The sequence below is a fragment of the Pyxicephalus adspersus genome, chromosome 5 (assembly GCF_032062135.1).
Source record: "Pyxicephalus adspersus chromosome 5, UCB_Pads_2.0, whole genome shotgun sequence".
Classification (NCBI taxonomy): domain Eukaryota; kingdom Metazoa; phylum Chordata; class Amphibia; order Anura; family Pyxicephalidae; genus Pyxicephalus; species Pyxicephalus adspersus.
In genome coordinates, this window is record NC_092862.1 from 143,848,935 (window position 1) to 143,866,428 (window position 17,494).

At 40.0% G+C, this 17,494-nt stretch overlaps 1 protein-coding gene across 3 annotated transcripts in view; it reads right to left on the reverse strand.

Annotated features, from left to right (window-relative positions):
• Window positions 1-17,494, reverse strand: part of SEC22C (SEC22 homolog C, vesicle trafficking protein) — a 31,613-nt gene that overhangs the window by 7,701 nt on the left and 6,418 nt on the right. The window contains exons 1-8 of one of the 3 annotated variants that reach the window (XM_072412992.1): window positions 16,681-16,740; window positions 10,103-10,231; window positions 8,149-8,225; window positions 7,603-7,814; window positions 7,336-7,499; window positions 5,475-5,633; window positions 4,172-4,290; window positions 215-280 (exon numbers count right to left, since the gene is read on the reverse strand). In XM_072412992.1, coding sequence (XP_072269093.1) covers window positions 215-280; window positions 4,172-4,290; window positions 5,475-5,633; window positions 7,336-7,499; window positions 7,603-7,778 — 684 coding nt within the window. In that variant the 5' untranslated portion in view covers window positions 7,779-7,814; window positions 8,149-8,225; window positions 10,103-10,231; window positions 16,681-16,740. Of the gene's footprint in view, window positions 1-214; window positions 281-4,171; window positions 4,291-5,462; window positions 5,634-7,335; window positions 7,500-7,602; window positions 7,815-8,148; window positions 8,226-10,102; window positions 10,232-16,680; window positions 16,741-17,494 lie in introns of those variants that run through there. The other 2 variants (XM_072412990.1, XM_072412991.1) reach the window with 2 other exon arrangements.

Genomic DNA, 17,494 nt, shown 5'->3' on the forward strand with positions numbered 1-17,494 from the left:
TCTCTGTACAGAGGAGCTGACACTCTAATGTCCCCCCACAGTCACACACTATTATTATACATTTATATAGCTCTGACATATACTGCAGAGCTGTACAGAGACCCTAAGCTAGTCACAAGCTTACCCTCCCAAGCCCCTGTCACACTGGTAATATTATCATCACAGATATAAAATCTTGGTACCGATGGATAGATTTGGTCCACCTTGGACTTACCTGCAATATGTTTGCCAGGAAGGCCGTGAGAAAAGCCACAACTCTTCCTGTATTTTCATACCCGTCCTAAATAAACACAGAAAAAGAAAAAAAAAGAGAAAATAAGAGATCAAAAAATGTCACTTCACTTATAGAGTAAAATAAAGCACCCAGCATTCCTCTACAATGCAGCGTTGCTGACTCTTTATAAATGCCAACTGCCTGGCTGCTATACTGACCGGATGTCTCCAATATTTCTCTGCCCATTGTACAATACATGAACATTACCCCATGTGTATCCTGCAAGTAAAAATACCTTTTTACCTGGCAGAAGTCCAATGATCTCCTAGCCTGAACCCATCCTCGTATCCTTCGAAGCCCATCTCCAGAAATATCCATTGATTTATTTCCCAGCAAAATAATATTGCACCTGACTGCACTTTGTGTGTAAGAGAAGAGCTCTTGGGAGATGTAGTTTTGGGGGTGTGCCTATACCACTAGAATTTACAGCCATCTATACCCCAACATTACAATGTAACAGCTGAATGTGATTGCACACTGCATTTCCAAAACATATACAGTAGCACTTAGGGGGTCATTGGCATCAGAACCTGACCCCCCCCCCCCCCCCCATCGTAGGAGTTTTTAAAATGTAATATGTTTTTATTTTTTAAAAACTGATCCTTAAATAGGCTGGGGAACTTTTTGGATAGGAAATGGGGGCAGCAAGTATGTGTGTCCTTATCTATAAAATGTCCCCTGGAACCTGGATTGATAAAGATGGAAGGGGGTAAAATGTAGCCCCCTTACCTTTGACAAAATCAGATCCCCCTTACCTGCCCCCAAGGTGGGGGAGGCAGGATGCTTATTTGGAATCAAAAACCCCATTTCATTAAGGAGGGCCATGATATATATTTACCCATTACCCATAGAAATAAAAAGAAGTCACCTTAGAATAAAATCATTTTCAGGTATTCCCTGCCCCCCCATTCACAGGACTCGGGATACACAGGTGCGCTATCTTTGCATGCCGCGGTTGAATGTGAGGACCGTCCATCTCTTTGTCTGTGGAAGGAGATGAATCAGCGGCAACACGATTCTTTTTTATCTTCTTCTCTTTTCTTTTCAAAAACAAATTATTTCTGATGGTGACAACCCTTTGATGTTTGCTATCTCTCTCTCTCGAGATTTCCCTAATTGTACTTTGTTCTCCGCTGGATGAGTTTGATGGCCTCAGAGAACAAAATCTGCAACACTCAGAGAAGAGGAATGACGGAGATCCCTGGCAGAACAAAGAGCTTTGCCCGTCACAATGGTCTCATCCTGATCATATATAGGAAATAGGAGCCAGGCAAAGGGGAGCACAACACGATTGGTAGAAAACAAAGAGCAAATTTGGACCAAGAAAACAACCAATCAGAACGCTTGTCAACAAACCCAGGATTTATATTGTAAATGTCAATTAAAATAAATTAGTTGTCACCTCCAGAACGGCAAAGTGAGCCACCAAATTGCCATTTAGGAACAGGTTAGATAATCCTTACAATTGGCCATAATCTTCCAATGGGGTGAATCTAGAAGTAATAAAGTGAATGGGATCTGGAGGTGTAATTGTCCTTTATAGTTAAATTCCGGGCAGATACAAAATACTTTTTATTATAGCTCTGTTATCAATAACACGACATTATATGATTTATTTTTTTTTTTTTTGGCAAATTCAAGGAATAATACATTTCTGCAAATGACTTTGGTATCAGCCTCTGCGCACTGACCAATCACAGGTTGGGGGAGGGACAAGACCTGTAAGTGTTACTTAATTACAGCAGATTGAAATCAGGTCTCCAGACTGGGCTGTTCCATGGAACAAAGCTGTTTAAATCTCAGTAAACAGAAATACAAATCATTCAGCAGACAAAACACTTCGCTTCTATGTGTTCTATCTGTGAATTTGGCTGTTTGCCTGGAGTTCAGATTTAAGATGTTTGCAGTCGTCTTCCGCTGTATTTTCCCCTTTGTACATAAACTGTTTACTTCTGAGACCAATCAATAAACTTCTTGGGATGATTCACAAGAAGAGAGCCAAAGTATCTGCAATCACTTCCTGCACATTGCCTGTAATAGACACTTCCATACTCCATGTTCATATCTCAGGGAGCGCAATCTGCCGATATTCTGGGCTCTCGTGTATCAGAAGTATTGTTCTGGGCAGAAGAGTCCAAATATTATAACCAGGACACGCAGCACTGACACTTGTCCTGATTAGTTCCCCCAACTTCTAGATTGTAAGCTCTTCTGGTCAGGATCCTCCCCTCCTGTGTCACTGTCTGTATTCATCGGTCATTTGCAACTCCTATTTTTTTTTTTATAACACTTTATTTTTTTATGTATTTTACAACAATAACAATAAACAAAATTGGATACAAAACCTAATGAAAACAGGTAACAAAATACTTTTCTCTATGTTAAAATAAAGAGAATAGTTATCAGGAGAACTCCAGTATTATAAATCACCCCAAAATTTAATGTACCGATCAAAGTACTACTGTTAAACTTGAATTACCACACTGCTTGGTAGAAAATTTTATAGACTTATAGCAACCCCTATTTATTGTACAGCGCTGCGTAATATGTTGGTGCTATATAAATCCTGTTTAATATTATTAATAATAATATTAAAAATAATTATAGATTGCAGCTGACATGATAAGGAATATCGTAGGGAATGCCCCCAATAGGGGGATCAGAAGTCCCAGTCATCAGATTCAGAATGAATGAAGTGCAATAAGCACATAGTGATATATAGAGAATATACACATTGGGCTCTGTTAATAAACAGGGTATCAGATATTCCCCCAAACATTCCCTTGTGGGAATCTTCCAGGTCCATGTGTTTCAATAGCAGTAATTGATTCACCAAGAGAGAATGTCAGCATATTATGTTGGTCTATGCAGTAGATCAGTGTTTCTCAATCAGGATTCCTAGGGGTCTTTGAGCAATCAGCAGTTTGCACCCCTCAGGTCAGTTTAGGTGACCCCAATAATCTTTTTGGCTCTCTTTCCCAATGGCCAGCAATGTAAGAGGAATTCTTCCCACTGACCACCACACTAATATCTTGTGATATGTGGATATAGTAATTATAGAAGGGGGACTCTGAAGATCTTAAAGTTTTTTCAAGGGTTCCCCATGTTAAAAAGGTAAAGAGAGGTTGGTGTGGAGCAGGGGTGTCAAACTCTGGCCCGGGGGCCAAATCTGGCCCCCTATGTCCTTTTCTTGGCCCCCAAAGGATTCATAAATATGAACTGCAGCTGGCCCGCCGTTGCATTCAAATAGCGTCGCTACTACAATGCCCGACATCACTCGTGTCTATAGACCAGTGGGCTCTCCGCTGGTGGTGTGGCCCAGCATGGGACTGTTTTATAGACGCAAGTAATGCCGGGAATATTAGTAGCAGCACTATTTCAATGAGCAGGGAGTTTTAGCGGCGGGCCACTCATAAGATTTAGCTCCACATTGGCCATGTCTGGCACTTCCAGCACTCCGCCTCAGCTTTTCCTTGCTCCTCCAAGGCATGGACATGAATGGCTGGATTTTCATAGAAGAATATTGTTATTATTGTTAGTCTGTGCAAAAAGGTTACCATTGACATTTAATTCGGAAGGCTAAAAATAAAGAAAGAGGCAACAGATTTTAAATAAAATTTAAAAAAAAAAAACATTTTTCTGCCTCTTTCTCTATTATGGGCTTGTTTCAAACATTTTTGTTTCCATATGAAAAGGGTTTATATCTAATGAGAAGGAAAAATGTCCTCAATTTTAATCAATAAATTTCAAGGTTGGCCCGCAACTTTGTCTAAGATTTTTTATTTATTTGACCCCTAGTGTGGAGGTTGCTGGGGGTTTTGAATATTTCTGGCTGAACACTAGAGGGCAGCAGAGTCTCCTGATACATAATTACTGTATTACCACCTTTCCTCTTACCTGGAAGGAATGCTCAGCCAGGTGAACCCCACGGATCAGACTCAATGCACCACACATGATGCTCAGCATCAGCGACAGGATACCTAAAGGGCTCACAGGGGACATCCGGCAAGTCAGATCTGTGTACAGTACAAACAGAGTGTCATGGAAGATGTTCTGATCAGCTGAGATAGCACCCAAAGCCATGCATGGCCAGATTTCCAACATGGCAGACCATAGGCACCTGGCTTTTGGTATCCAAAGCTTTTTGGAAGCTTACACAGTACTTAAAGGGCTATATTTAAAAATTATTCCCTTGTCAATTCACCCTAGATTCGTTCATAATTTTGGTATATAGAGATAGCATTTTCTATTGTGACAGCTGTGCACTTTTGAGATTGGCCACTAGGTGGCAGAACGAGTCATTGTTTTAATAGAAACTGAAATGAGAAGTTTGGTGAAAGATAACCATCTATCAGTGAATGTTAGATGAATTCACAAGGGAATCATTTATAAATAGAGCTCATTGTAAATTTTATTAAATTTATTTTTTGCAATAAAGTCACAGCAGCCCCTGCTTTTCTTTTTCTAACTCTGAAATTACAATGGCGGTGATAAAAAAAGCAGAATCTCCAACTTTGCAATTAATTATTCTTTGTGAATATCTATAGAACAGAATCAGGTAAGAATATACAACAGATTCGCTATTTTCTTCAAATAGCTCATTTAAAGAAAGGGTTCAGCAATATACCAAATCAAAATTTAAAATATATATATATTGCAGTTTTACAGTCTGAAAGTTTAACGATGAGAGTATAAACTTACCACTACTCAAATGTACCCAATAATTTCATTTGTGGGATGTATGCAGAAATTTGATGCTGCTAATTAGATCAATAGTTCAAGTCTATGCTGAACTAAATTCAGAGGCCATTGATCCTAATTTGCTGAGAAGGTATGAGAACCTGTCCCAGGTGAAAAAAATAAAACTTCTAAAAATGTGTTTGTGAAGGCCCATTTTAAAACTAAGCAGTGTAGGCGGGGGCAATTGGTAATTTATTTTAGCTCAATAACATGTTGCTGCTTCCATTTACATCAGTCTTTTCCTGAGTATTTTGGCACTATCCCTTTAAATGATCACACATTCGCAACCCTTATCCAGGTGTAGAGTCTGAGCAGGCAGGGACAGGAGGGAAGCAAGTATAAGCCCCCTTTTCTGTTAATACCAGACCCCATGTCTTCCCCCCGTATTAGGGTATCCCCATGTTGAGGGGCTCCCCCCTCCATACATTACAACAAATAATAACATTACCTTTCCCCATACCTGTCTGCACCTGTGCGGTGATGTGCCCGTTGGCAAAGCCATTGCTCTCCCCCAGATCTTCTAACTTTACATAGACCGGAGAAGGGCTGGGATCCGGGCGGACCGGGGGGAAGCTGCCAGCAGAGTTGTAATTGTGTTTCACTCGTTGTATAACACTATCTGCAAAAAACACATCAAATATAAAAACATGAACAAACCCGATCAGTAAAATCTCATTCAATCATATTACAATCATTTTAAAAGTTATTCTGTGCAGATTCTATTATGAAAACACTATTGGAGATCCAGCCATGATGCTTCCTGTCCAGGCATTTCCCTTTATAGGGTGACAATGCTGGAGAGAAGTTCGGGGAGAGGGACGGAGCATTGTCACCCTAACAAAGAGGTAAATATTTGATTGAAGCCACACAGGGAATTTATCTTATTATATATGCACTTTCAATTGTGTGTACAGGACAAGACAGGAAGGTAATTCTCCCCACACAGATGGCAGGAAGATTCTAAATAGGGTCTCTATCCAAAACCAAAACATGTATTTTTTGTGAATATACAGAAGGGCCCCATGGACCCCCAAATCCTCCCAGCAGAATCTATGCAGTGTGCTGTATTGTGTACACACAGCTCCCCCTGGTGGAAAGTATATGTATTGTCAACCCACTGAAGCCACTTACACCAAGATTGTCTCCAAACAAGGTGAGTTGAATGTGATCACCTACTACTAGATCCATCAAATTATCTATACCTGTGGTCTGGTGAAAAGGTTACATGTAAGGAAAAAAACATTATATTATTTCATAGTGCACAAGTTATACAAGATATATTGGGCCTAATTTATTAAAGCTAGAGATGATACACTGGAGAGGCTAGAGAGAATACACTTTCATCAGTGAAGCTGGGTGAACCAGTAAACCTGGAATTGATTTCTTAACAGTCATTAGCTATTAGTTAATAGCAAATGTTTTGAATCTTGGACCAAATTCAATCCAGGTTTGCTGGATCATCCAGCTTCACTGATGAAAGTATATTCTCTTCAGCCTTGGAGAGCTTTAATAAATCAGATGCAATGTGTTTAAATTATTCTTTGCTATGTGCAGCCGCAAGGTGAGCTGTATGTATGTAAGAGCCCAGATCAATGGATGGACCCCCTCCTTTCTCTCTCTTCTGAATTTGCTCAATTGCTTGTCCTAGTATATGGAAATGAAATGAAGCAAAAGCAGGTCATTTGCAGGCAAAGTTAAGGTCAGATGCATCTGCAATGACTACAGAATGATCTTCAATGTGTCTTAAATAAAATGACAATAGCACAATGCATTGGCCTATTTAACCCCATCAACACTGCTGCAGGGGTGAAGGGGTATTTTTACCATCCTTCCTAGCAATACCTTACCCCAATGCTTGCACTACAGATGGATATAATGTAGAATGTACGGCTGAATTCCAGACACAAAAAATGAAATATTTATTTCTTATATATATTTATATATTTCTTTATTATATTCCTTAATATCATCAAAGTCCATAAATCCACTTTTGTGCATCAACTACCTTTGCAAAATGAGATATTGTAAAAGCAGCAATGGCATCATCACGTGCTGTATGTATACCGTGCAAACAGCAGAGCTGTAGGAGGGACCAAGGAGGCCCCACCCACTACTGATTGCTGGCAGAAAGTGGGTGGAGACAAGACCAGTCACCCAGCACGAGGAGAGAGAGCAGAAATGACTGGTCTATCATACTGGAAATCAAATTAACATATCCAATTACTGCACAGATCCAGAAGTAATATACACAGATGTAAGAATATACATTTGCTTATCCCCCGAGTTCAGATGTGATATTTTTTTTAATAGGAAACACTCACCAAACTCCAGGAAGGTGTAGGGTCTGGAGGCCAGGGCGATAGCCGTGCTGTTGTAAGAGGCAGAGAACTCCCAGATTAGCTCTTCCAGGAAGCTGAATGCTGCAGAGGAGGGGTAAGTACTGGAGCAAACCACCAGGGAGGAGATGTCACCTGATGAGAGAAAACTGCACAGACACGGGGCAATTAAAGAATAATACCGTCACCAAACCCTTGCATTACAACACACATTGTGCACCGTGATCACATTTATAATCCAGCTGTACTCACTGTATATGGAAGTTGCAGGCGTTGGCGGTGCCTCTGGGTGGGCATTGGGACAGGGTGACAGAGAGCCTTCTCACCCATTTCTTGCACTCCAGAATCTGCAGGTTCGGGTGGAAATCGGTGGAGGCGGAGAGAGGGAGGCCATCTTTTAGCCTCACGAGACAGGCGTAGAGAATCATAGGTTTTCACCTCTGCCCCAATCATGAAGTCAGCATCTGCCAGACAGCGAACATATTTTGGTATAAGATATAAAAAGTATGGAATAGGGGACCGGCCTCACCCAGTCTCTCAAAATAAGAGGAGGTATGGAAGACACATCTGCTCCCCCTTTCTACAATGCACATACTACAATTGCCAGATGGGGGCAGCACTGTGCACTGTAGAAGACTATGGAAATTCTGACTCCCAGAAAGTCGGTATTTCCATTGGGATTTCTACAGAGAAGGAAGCGACGAGGCACCGCTGTGTGTCTGCTATACAGCAGCTCAGATTATTGCATTGCCAGAACAAGTACACATTAAAAATGTGTGGATTTAAAATTTACTTTACCTGAGGCACCCAGGCCAGAAAAGAGTCCTGAGTCTTCCTGAAAACGATGCTAGAAGGATCGTGAAGTGAATTCAGCTCTAAAAAAAAGAAGAAAACAAAAAAACATTCTTTTTATAGCAAATTTTGTAGTAGCATATTGTGCAAACATCACTCAAGGGTAATATGGGGAGAGTTTGTATATACTTTATTACTATTATAATTATATTACTTGTAATACTTCAGTACAATGACTGCAGTCCCTGACCATCTCCTGTACCATGTCTGCGGTCTCTGACTACCTCCTGTACAATGTCTGCAGTCTCTGACCGTCTCCTGTACTATGTCTGCAGTCTCTGACTACCTCCTGTACAATGTCTGCAGTCTCTGACCATCTCCTGTACTATGTCTGCAGTCTCTGACCGTCTCCTGTACTATGTCTGCAGTCTCTGACCGTCTCCTGTACTATGTCTGCAGTCTCTGACCGTCTCCTGTAGCATATGTCCAGTGTTTATCCTTTTCCTGTTCTGTGCCTATAGCCTCTTTGGCTGCACTTGGGGCCCCTTTATAATGAGTTGAACTGATCTCCTATATCATAATTTTCTTTTTCCAAACAAGTAAACATTTTATTTCCCTTACATAACTGAGCTGAATAGAGGAAGTGTTGACATTCCTGGGGTTACAACCAATGCTCTATATGCAGACTTTACACGTCTGTCTGTCTTTCTCTTATTATATATGTACACAGTGGAGAGCGTGGGTGATGGTGGCCACTCTAATGGTCCACTAGATATTGCTTTATCTTCTTTTTCATGTTAGAAATGTCATGTTACAAAAACTCTAAACCCAGGAGGGCTCCGAGATGATCACTTTCCCATTTATTTATTAAAGAGCAGATTGCAGATTATTTATTTTTCTATCAGCTCCCACTTTCCATTCTGAATGTGTTGGTTGTGAGGCTCCCTGACGAAGTGTCAGAGACCGGGATCAGCGTGGCGGGATCACATCCTAAGCCTGGTAGCTTGCAGCTCCTAGATCACTTTTACTGCAAAGCTAAAATCCTGATAAAACATGTTGATGGTTATTATTGCTCAATAGGATAAAGACAACTAAGGAAAAGTTTTGACTATAGATGACTTTTAATTTTTTTTTATATTTTTATGGGTATATTTTAAGGATTAGGCTAGACATGTAGAAGGTGGGATAGGTCAGGGTCTTAGTTGGGGTGCAAGTTTTCTTTTCATAACTAAAATATCCGGAGATGGTAAACATGAACACCTTTTAGCACTAAGGCTGGTAACACACGTGCAATAATTATCGTTGAAAAGGATCATGATTCTTTCCAGCAACTAAGGCCTGCACAGTTCATAAACGAGTGTTGTACATAGAGCACCGTTTTGCTCTATGGAGAGGGGAGGGGAGAACGACGGAGCGGCACCCTGCTGTGCTCTCTCCCCCTTTGCTTCTAATACGATCGTTCATCGTCCATCATCCATGGATCCGCCAGCACGATGGACGGCGGGCGCTGTACACACGCAAGATTCTTGTTGAGCCGATTATCGGATGAGAAATATTAGACGTGTGTACATAGCCAAAGAGTTTGTGATTATGACACATTATCAGTCACGTCCCCAACCCAAGCACTCCAAATCCCTTTTAGAAGCCGGGAAGAATTTGGTTTTTGAACAGGGAGAGTGGGGAGCTATGCACTACAACAATGAAAATAACAAATACAGCAGCAATATTTTACCCGGCCACCATACAACCATCTACCTCCATCTATTATTAATATTAATAAACAGGATTTATATAGCGCCAACATATTACGCAGCGCTGTACATTAAATTGGTGTAGCAAATGATAGACAGATACAGACAGTGATACAGGAGGAGGAGAGGATCCTGCCCCAAAGAGCTTACAATCTAGAAGGTGGGGGAAGTAACACACAAGAGGAGGATCATCGTAAAACATTACTCACCGGGCACCGGGGGTCACACTTTCAGGTACACAGAGACTCTGGATGGTTGCTGAATTCAGCCTTGCACAGATTCCATGCAATGATGTCAACCCCGATCCATAATCCTCTTTTCCACCGTCAGACAATCTCCTGCAGACACAGAGGATTTGACATTAGAGATCAGAGATTTTCTCATTGACAAGGATCAGCATTATATCAGTACAGGACTGATTTATGGGACACAGATATAAATGTGGAGGAGAACAAAGGTAAAAATATGAAAGTTGCATCAATGACTAATAGGAGAGATTAGATCTGAGCAATGAAATCAGCAAGGTGAGGTTATAACAGTTTGTACTGTAAATTAGAGTTATTCTCTAATAGAAAGGAGGATATAGTATAGATACAAAGAATTCAGGGAACTCAATATACCACCAATATGGTCACACCAAGACTTGGGAGCCCTTAAAAAAATACACACTGATATTTATATATGTATATAATCCTGCAACATGCCACATCCATGCAACATTGATGCTTGGGGATTCCAAAAAGAGTGAAAACTGATAACTGGTGGTCCCAGAACAATGGCAAACTAATAAATGGAATCCAGAACAATCACACACCGACACTAAAGCTACGTACACAGGTCCAACTGTTCTCGGCCGATATTGGGCAAGAATCTGGCGTGTGTACAGCGCCAGTCGTCTATGGGGCGATGGACAACTAACGAGGGGGAGAGCGTGCAGCGGGGTGCCGCTCCGTCGTTCTCCCTCTCCCCTCTCCATAGAGAAGAACGGTGCTGTATGTACAGAACTCGTTCATGCATCGTGCAGTGTCAGTCGTTGGAAAGATTCATGAAAAATCCTTTCCAAAGACTAATATTGCACGTGTGTATGCGGCTTTAGGGTCCTAGAACAAAGACATACTGGCCCTTAGGGTCCTGAAACAATGAAAAGAGGGTTCAGGAGCCAGTACACATTGACATTCCCGGGTCAAGAACTCTAAAACACTGACATCTGAGAGTCCAAAAAAAACAACGGGACACTGATAGCTTCGTGGTCTAATACCTGTGGCACTTGGAGGGTCCACAAACAGTAACACATTGCTACTCAGGGGTCCCAAAGCAATAACACACTGACACTTGCAGGGTCCAGAACAATTCAACATTAACACTAAATTTAACACTAAATTAACACTAAATCCAAGAACACTAACATTAGAAGATTTCAGAACAATGTGACATACCGACACGTGGGGGTCCCATATCAATGACACATTGATACCCGGAGTCCTATAAGAATACCAAATTGACAACCAGAGATTCCAGAACATTGGTACACTGACATGAGGGACTGAAAACAATAAAACACTCACACCTGGGATTCCAAGAGAATGGGACACTAATAGCGAGTGGTCCAAGAACAATGCCACTGGGGGTCTTAGAACAAAAGCAGACTGAGACACTGATAGCTGGTGGTCCAAGAACAGTGGCACCCAGACATTTGAGGGGTTCTCAAACAATAGCACATTACAACATGGGGGTCCCAGCTCAATGACACGCTTACACTTGTGGGGTCCAGAACAATTGAATATTTATACCTGGTGGTCCTAGAACACTAACATTTGGGGGTTTCAGAACATGTGACATACGGACACATGGGGGTCCCATATCAATGACACATTGATACCTGGGATCCTAAAAAAATAAGAATAAGGTCCTGAAACAGTGACATTTTGATACTTGAGTGTTCAGGAACCATGACGTGTTCATTTTTTGGATCAAGAACCCTAAAACACTGACACTTGAGAGTCCTAAAACAATGGGACACTGATAGCTGGTGGTCAAAGAACAGTGGCACCCAGACACTTGGGGGTCCTCAAACAATATCACATTGCTACATGAGGGTCCCAGAGCAATGACACACTGACACTTGTGGGATCCAGAACAATTTGACATACCTGGTGGCCCTAGAACACTAATATTTGTGGGTTCCAGAACATGTGACATACTGACATTTGGGGATCAGACATCAATGACACATTGACACCTAGAGTCCTAAAAGAATAACAAATTGACACCTGGTGGTTTCAGAACATTTGCCCACTGACTCATGGGGCCCCGGAGTACTAAAAGAATAATCAATTGACACCAGGTGGTTCCAGAAAATTGGCACACTGGCACATGGGGCCCCAAAACAGTAACACACTGACACTTGAGGGAGCAAAAACATTAAAACACATACTTGCTCTCAGGGTCCTGAAACAATGACAAGAGGGTTCCGGGACCATGAAACAATGGCATTTTGGGTTGAGAACCTTGAAACACTGAAACCTGTGAGTCCAAAAGACGAATGAGACACTTATAGCTGGTGGTCCAAGAACAATGACACTTAGGGTCTTAGAACAAAAGCAAACTGCCACTTCAGGTCCTGCAGCAATGACATACTGATACTTAAGGGTTCAGGAACCAGGACACACTAACATTTGGGGTCCGAAACACTGACATTTGGGAGTCCTAAAACAATAGGACACTGATAGCTGGTGGTGAAAGAACAGTGACATCTGAACACTTGGGGGGTCCTCAACACATTGCTTCTTGGGGGTCCCAGAGCAATGACACACTGACACTTGCAGGATCTGGAACAATTTGACATACCTGGTGGTCCTACAGCACTAGCATTAGGGGGTTTCAGAACATGTGACATACTGACACCTGGGGGTCCGACATTAATGACACCATGACACCTAGAGTACTAAAAGAATAACAAATTGACAACTGGTGGTTCCAGAACATTGGCACACTGACACTTGAGGACCCCACTGACACACGGGGCCCCAAAACAATGACACTTTGACAATTGGGGTCCCAAAAAATGACATTAGTTTAGAAAATGTATCCATCATTAAATATTCAAAGCCAATATAGATATCTAAGAGAGCTCTGCTCATGGTCACAATGGTTTGTACCCAGTGACATTTTGGCTGTTAGCTGCAGCTGTATCTTTTGCTGAGAAATACAATTTACAGATCGGCTTCCCATGATAATCCCTAACATGTAATACAGAACACACAGATTATAAATCTGTGCCACAAGGACTAAGCACCTTCCACTAGTCCCAATCATGTATGGAACCGTATCCTTTCCCCTAAATCGTGCACATAAAAGTGAAAACCAAGCGTGTCACCATTCCTGAATCTTATGTTCCGCTCAGATTTCCTGCACTCCAGACACCACAATGGTAGAATAACCCAACCAACCCAAACACTGTCAGACACATAATGACAGGCGGAGAGGCCTTCCCTCCCTGTGAGTCATACAAATACTGTAGACGTGTTCACTTCATTGTGATCTGAAGATGAATATGAAAAAGCTGAAATGATCACTTCAAAGGAAACAACTTCTAAGAATCTCTCCCTTCAATATGTAAACATGTTTCTATTATGTTTTTATAGTTTCACACCAATTGTTGATAAAAGTGTTAAGATGGAGGTATTAAAAGTATTGTGGTTACTCCAGCACAGAAGCTTCAGCTTTGTGGCTGCACTCATGCACTTTGCAATTATGTTTAATCAAATTCCAGCTCCTGTTCTTTGCCTTCAAATCCCTACACAGTTCTTGTCCTACTTACTTTTCTGACCTAATAGATAAATACTCCAACAGCCGCTCTCTTCGCTCCTCCAGTGACCTACTAATGACTTCCTCACTCATAACCTCATCACACGCATGGATACAAGACTTTACTAGAGCGGCCCCCACTCTCTGGAATGGTCTCCTCGTCCTATTAGGTTTGCTCCTACTTTCTGCTGATTTAAAAGATCCCTTAAAACACCACGCCTCAACATCACCTACCCATCTTCTTCTGTCTCCTAAACTTTCCTTACTTCCTACCATTCCGTATCCCCCTCCAATTGTGTGATGTTTCCCCCACCTCTTAGATTGTAAGCTCTTCAGGGCAGGGTCCTCTCCTCCTGTGTCACTGTCTGTATCTGTCTGTCATTTGCAACCCCTATTTAATGTACAGTGCTGCATAATATGTTGGCGCTATATAAATACTGTTTACTATTATTAATATAAATAATAAAAATAATCTACTGCAGGACAAACTGCAGACTGCAAGGGTTAACTCCCAGGAGTTTTAATGAAAGTAATATAGAGCAAACACTCCATAAACAAATATGAAATCAATATCATTAGTTAAATAAATACCTATTACACATAAAAAAAAACAAAAAAAAGATTAATAAAATATTTATCCTCTATAAATCAGAAATAATTTTAATAGCTGCTTACAAAGTTGACGTTGATAATAGAGGTTGTTAACTACAAGACCATCTAATACAAGAACAATGACAAATTAACAAATGAGCTCCATAACATGCTGACACATAGGGCCTGATTTATTAAAAAATCTCTAAGACTGGAGAGGGTACATTTTCATCAGTGAAGCTGGGTGATCCAGCAAACCTGGAATAGATCTGTTCCAGGATTGAAAACATTTGCAAACAAATAGCAAATTACTTTTAAGACATGCACGCCACGTTTGCTGGATCACCCAGGCTCACTGATTAAAGAGTATCTTCTCCAGTCTTGGAGAGCTATAATAAATCAGCCCCATAGAGTCCTAGAGCAAATACATACTTAGGGTCCAGAAAGAGAAACATGTCATTGCTGATACTTGGGGGGTTAGGGAACTCTTCCTAACTTACTGTACAGACCACTGACTGTTCACATAGCAAGGTGAATAATTACCTTGCAAGGGATATTAGCAAATGGGACAAAGCTCTGCAATCATCTGATATTGTACAAGAATTTTTATTTTTTTTAGATTTCCTTGCATGTTTAGTGTATACTTTGCAATGTATGTATGTAATTTTCTATGTATTTCCTAAGTGAAATGAGTTATCAATTGGATTTATTATTTACCTTGGACAGTCTAAATTCCTTTACTTAAACACCCCGATTCCTCCACCCACATTTCCTATATCTCTGGAAGGATGGAAACAATCTAACTAAAATAGAAAAACTTCACCCACTTTATAAAGACTTCCACCCATTTTATTCACTGATACCTGATGACATTCAGAACTCAGCACAATCTATTTTCAGAGAATAAAAAGTTTCACAAACAGAAACATTTTTTTCTTCCAATATTATAATTACATTATAATATATTTCAACGTTTTATGAAATCAGAAATCATCAAATATAGGTAAGGCCATGTTTATAGTCCGGTATTTGATGTATAATCAAGCAGTAAAGCACTAAAAGCCTTTAGTATTTATTTGTCATTATTTCACATGTTATTTTATTATATTGTTTTATATATAAATAATAAATTGTTATATCCAGTTTGCATTAATACAGAAAGTGATACAACGTAACGGTATCTGGAAGCTTCTGAGTTCTTTGTTGATACATCAGGATATACCTCTTCCAAACATTAGATGCATTGGGGGTGATTTATTAAGGAATTTTAGGCTTTTCACTCTGCAAGGAATGTTTCACTTAGCTAAGTGAATGCGGAGAAAACTCAGTTTGCTAAGAATACCTAAGCATGTGCTCAGAACTTCTGGAATTTATTTATTTATTTTGTCATTCAATACCTGTCCTTGAGTGCCACACAAGGGCTCTGCCAATCCGGCCATCAATTATCATCTAGCAGTTTAATATACCCATCAAAGACAGGGTCAGCAATGACAGGTAAAGAAATGACAGGTATAATAATGACAGGTATAGAAATGACAGGTACAGAAATGACAGGTATAATAATGACAGGTATAATATTGTAATAATGACAGGTATAGAAATGAGGGGTATAGTACTGCCCAGATGAATAGCACAGCCCAGTGCCAAACAATCAAATACTTAAAAGATACATTGTATTCTCTAATCAGCATCTTGTACATTGTATCTGTAAAGTTCCAGGTTTGTAATCACACAGAGGCTGATATACTGTAGTAATATGTAGATAGTACTTAGCTGCAGGTAGTTTGTGTGTGTATATATTTGTGTATATATTTGTGTATATATATATATATAATATTGTATTCTCTGAGCAATAAAGATACATTGTATTCTTTAATAAGCATCTGGTATATTGTAGCTATAAAGTTCCCATAGGTTTGTAATTATACAGGCCCTGATATAATGTAGCAATGTGTACATAGTAAATTGTTGCAGGTAGTTTATGTGTGTATATATATATATATATATATATATATTACATATCATTCTCTGATTATAAAATGATACATTGTATTCTCTGATCAGCATCTGGTACATTGTATCTGTAAAGTTCCAATTGGTTTGTAACCACACAGAGCCTGATATAATGTAGCAATGTGCAGATAGTACATAGCCGCAGGTAGTTCATTTATATATTTATATATATATATATATATATATATATATATATAGTTACATAGCATTCTCTGAGCAATAAAGATACATTGTATTCTCTGATCAGTATCTGGTACATAGTAGCAATATATAGCTGATGTATAATAAGACATTGGAATGCATTGGGTTTATTGATGAGCATTCCATACCTTGTATCAGTGTGCGCTCATTGTGATTTGACCCCCTCTCCCCCTACCTGTCAGTGCAGCAAACACAGGAGGACTCCCCAGCTCTGCACACTCCTCCAGGCCTGACCATAGCACTCACTGAGTCTGCGCATAGCTCTCATCACGCTTAAAGGAGCAATGCCTTGTCTCCAGTCCTTAAAGAGGCAATAAACTTGTGATTGTTGATACAAAAGTGTGACTGCAGAAGGAGCTGTACAACTATAACACAACAAGCAATGAGATTATTGAGTTGTATAGATTTAGTGTTGTAGATATATATACAACCCTAAAACCTATACAACACATAACTAATTGAATTGCTGGTTGTGTTAAGGAACATGCATCAAAAAAAAAAAAAAAAAAAAAAGGAAAAAAAAACTTTTGAAACTTTTTTAGGTACCCTCAAGAAATTAAAGAATGATTCCTGTCCAGGACCCAGCATGAGTCACATTTACACACAGCCATGCAGCCAAACCTTCCTTGATCATCAATCATCCAATAGGATAAATTATACGTACCTGTGTTCTGTGCACAGTACTTACCTGAGGATGTTTCTTAGAGATTTGCTCACATTTGCCTTTTTTATCTAACACCCCACAAATCTTACACCTATTCCCTACCCTTTATCATCCCCTGTGAAATGAGAAAGCTCCCATTACTTTGGCTTCTTATATTGCAGCAAACTTTAATGATCTTTTGTATAAAAAGGTCTTTATAGTAGCCCAAGGAAATACATGATTGTGAATGTTTCTTCATGTATTATGATGTGATGATGAATTGTGATTATGATTTTATAATGTGACCTTACTATTTCAAATTGGCATTTTAAAGTAATAATATATA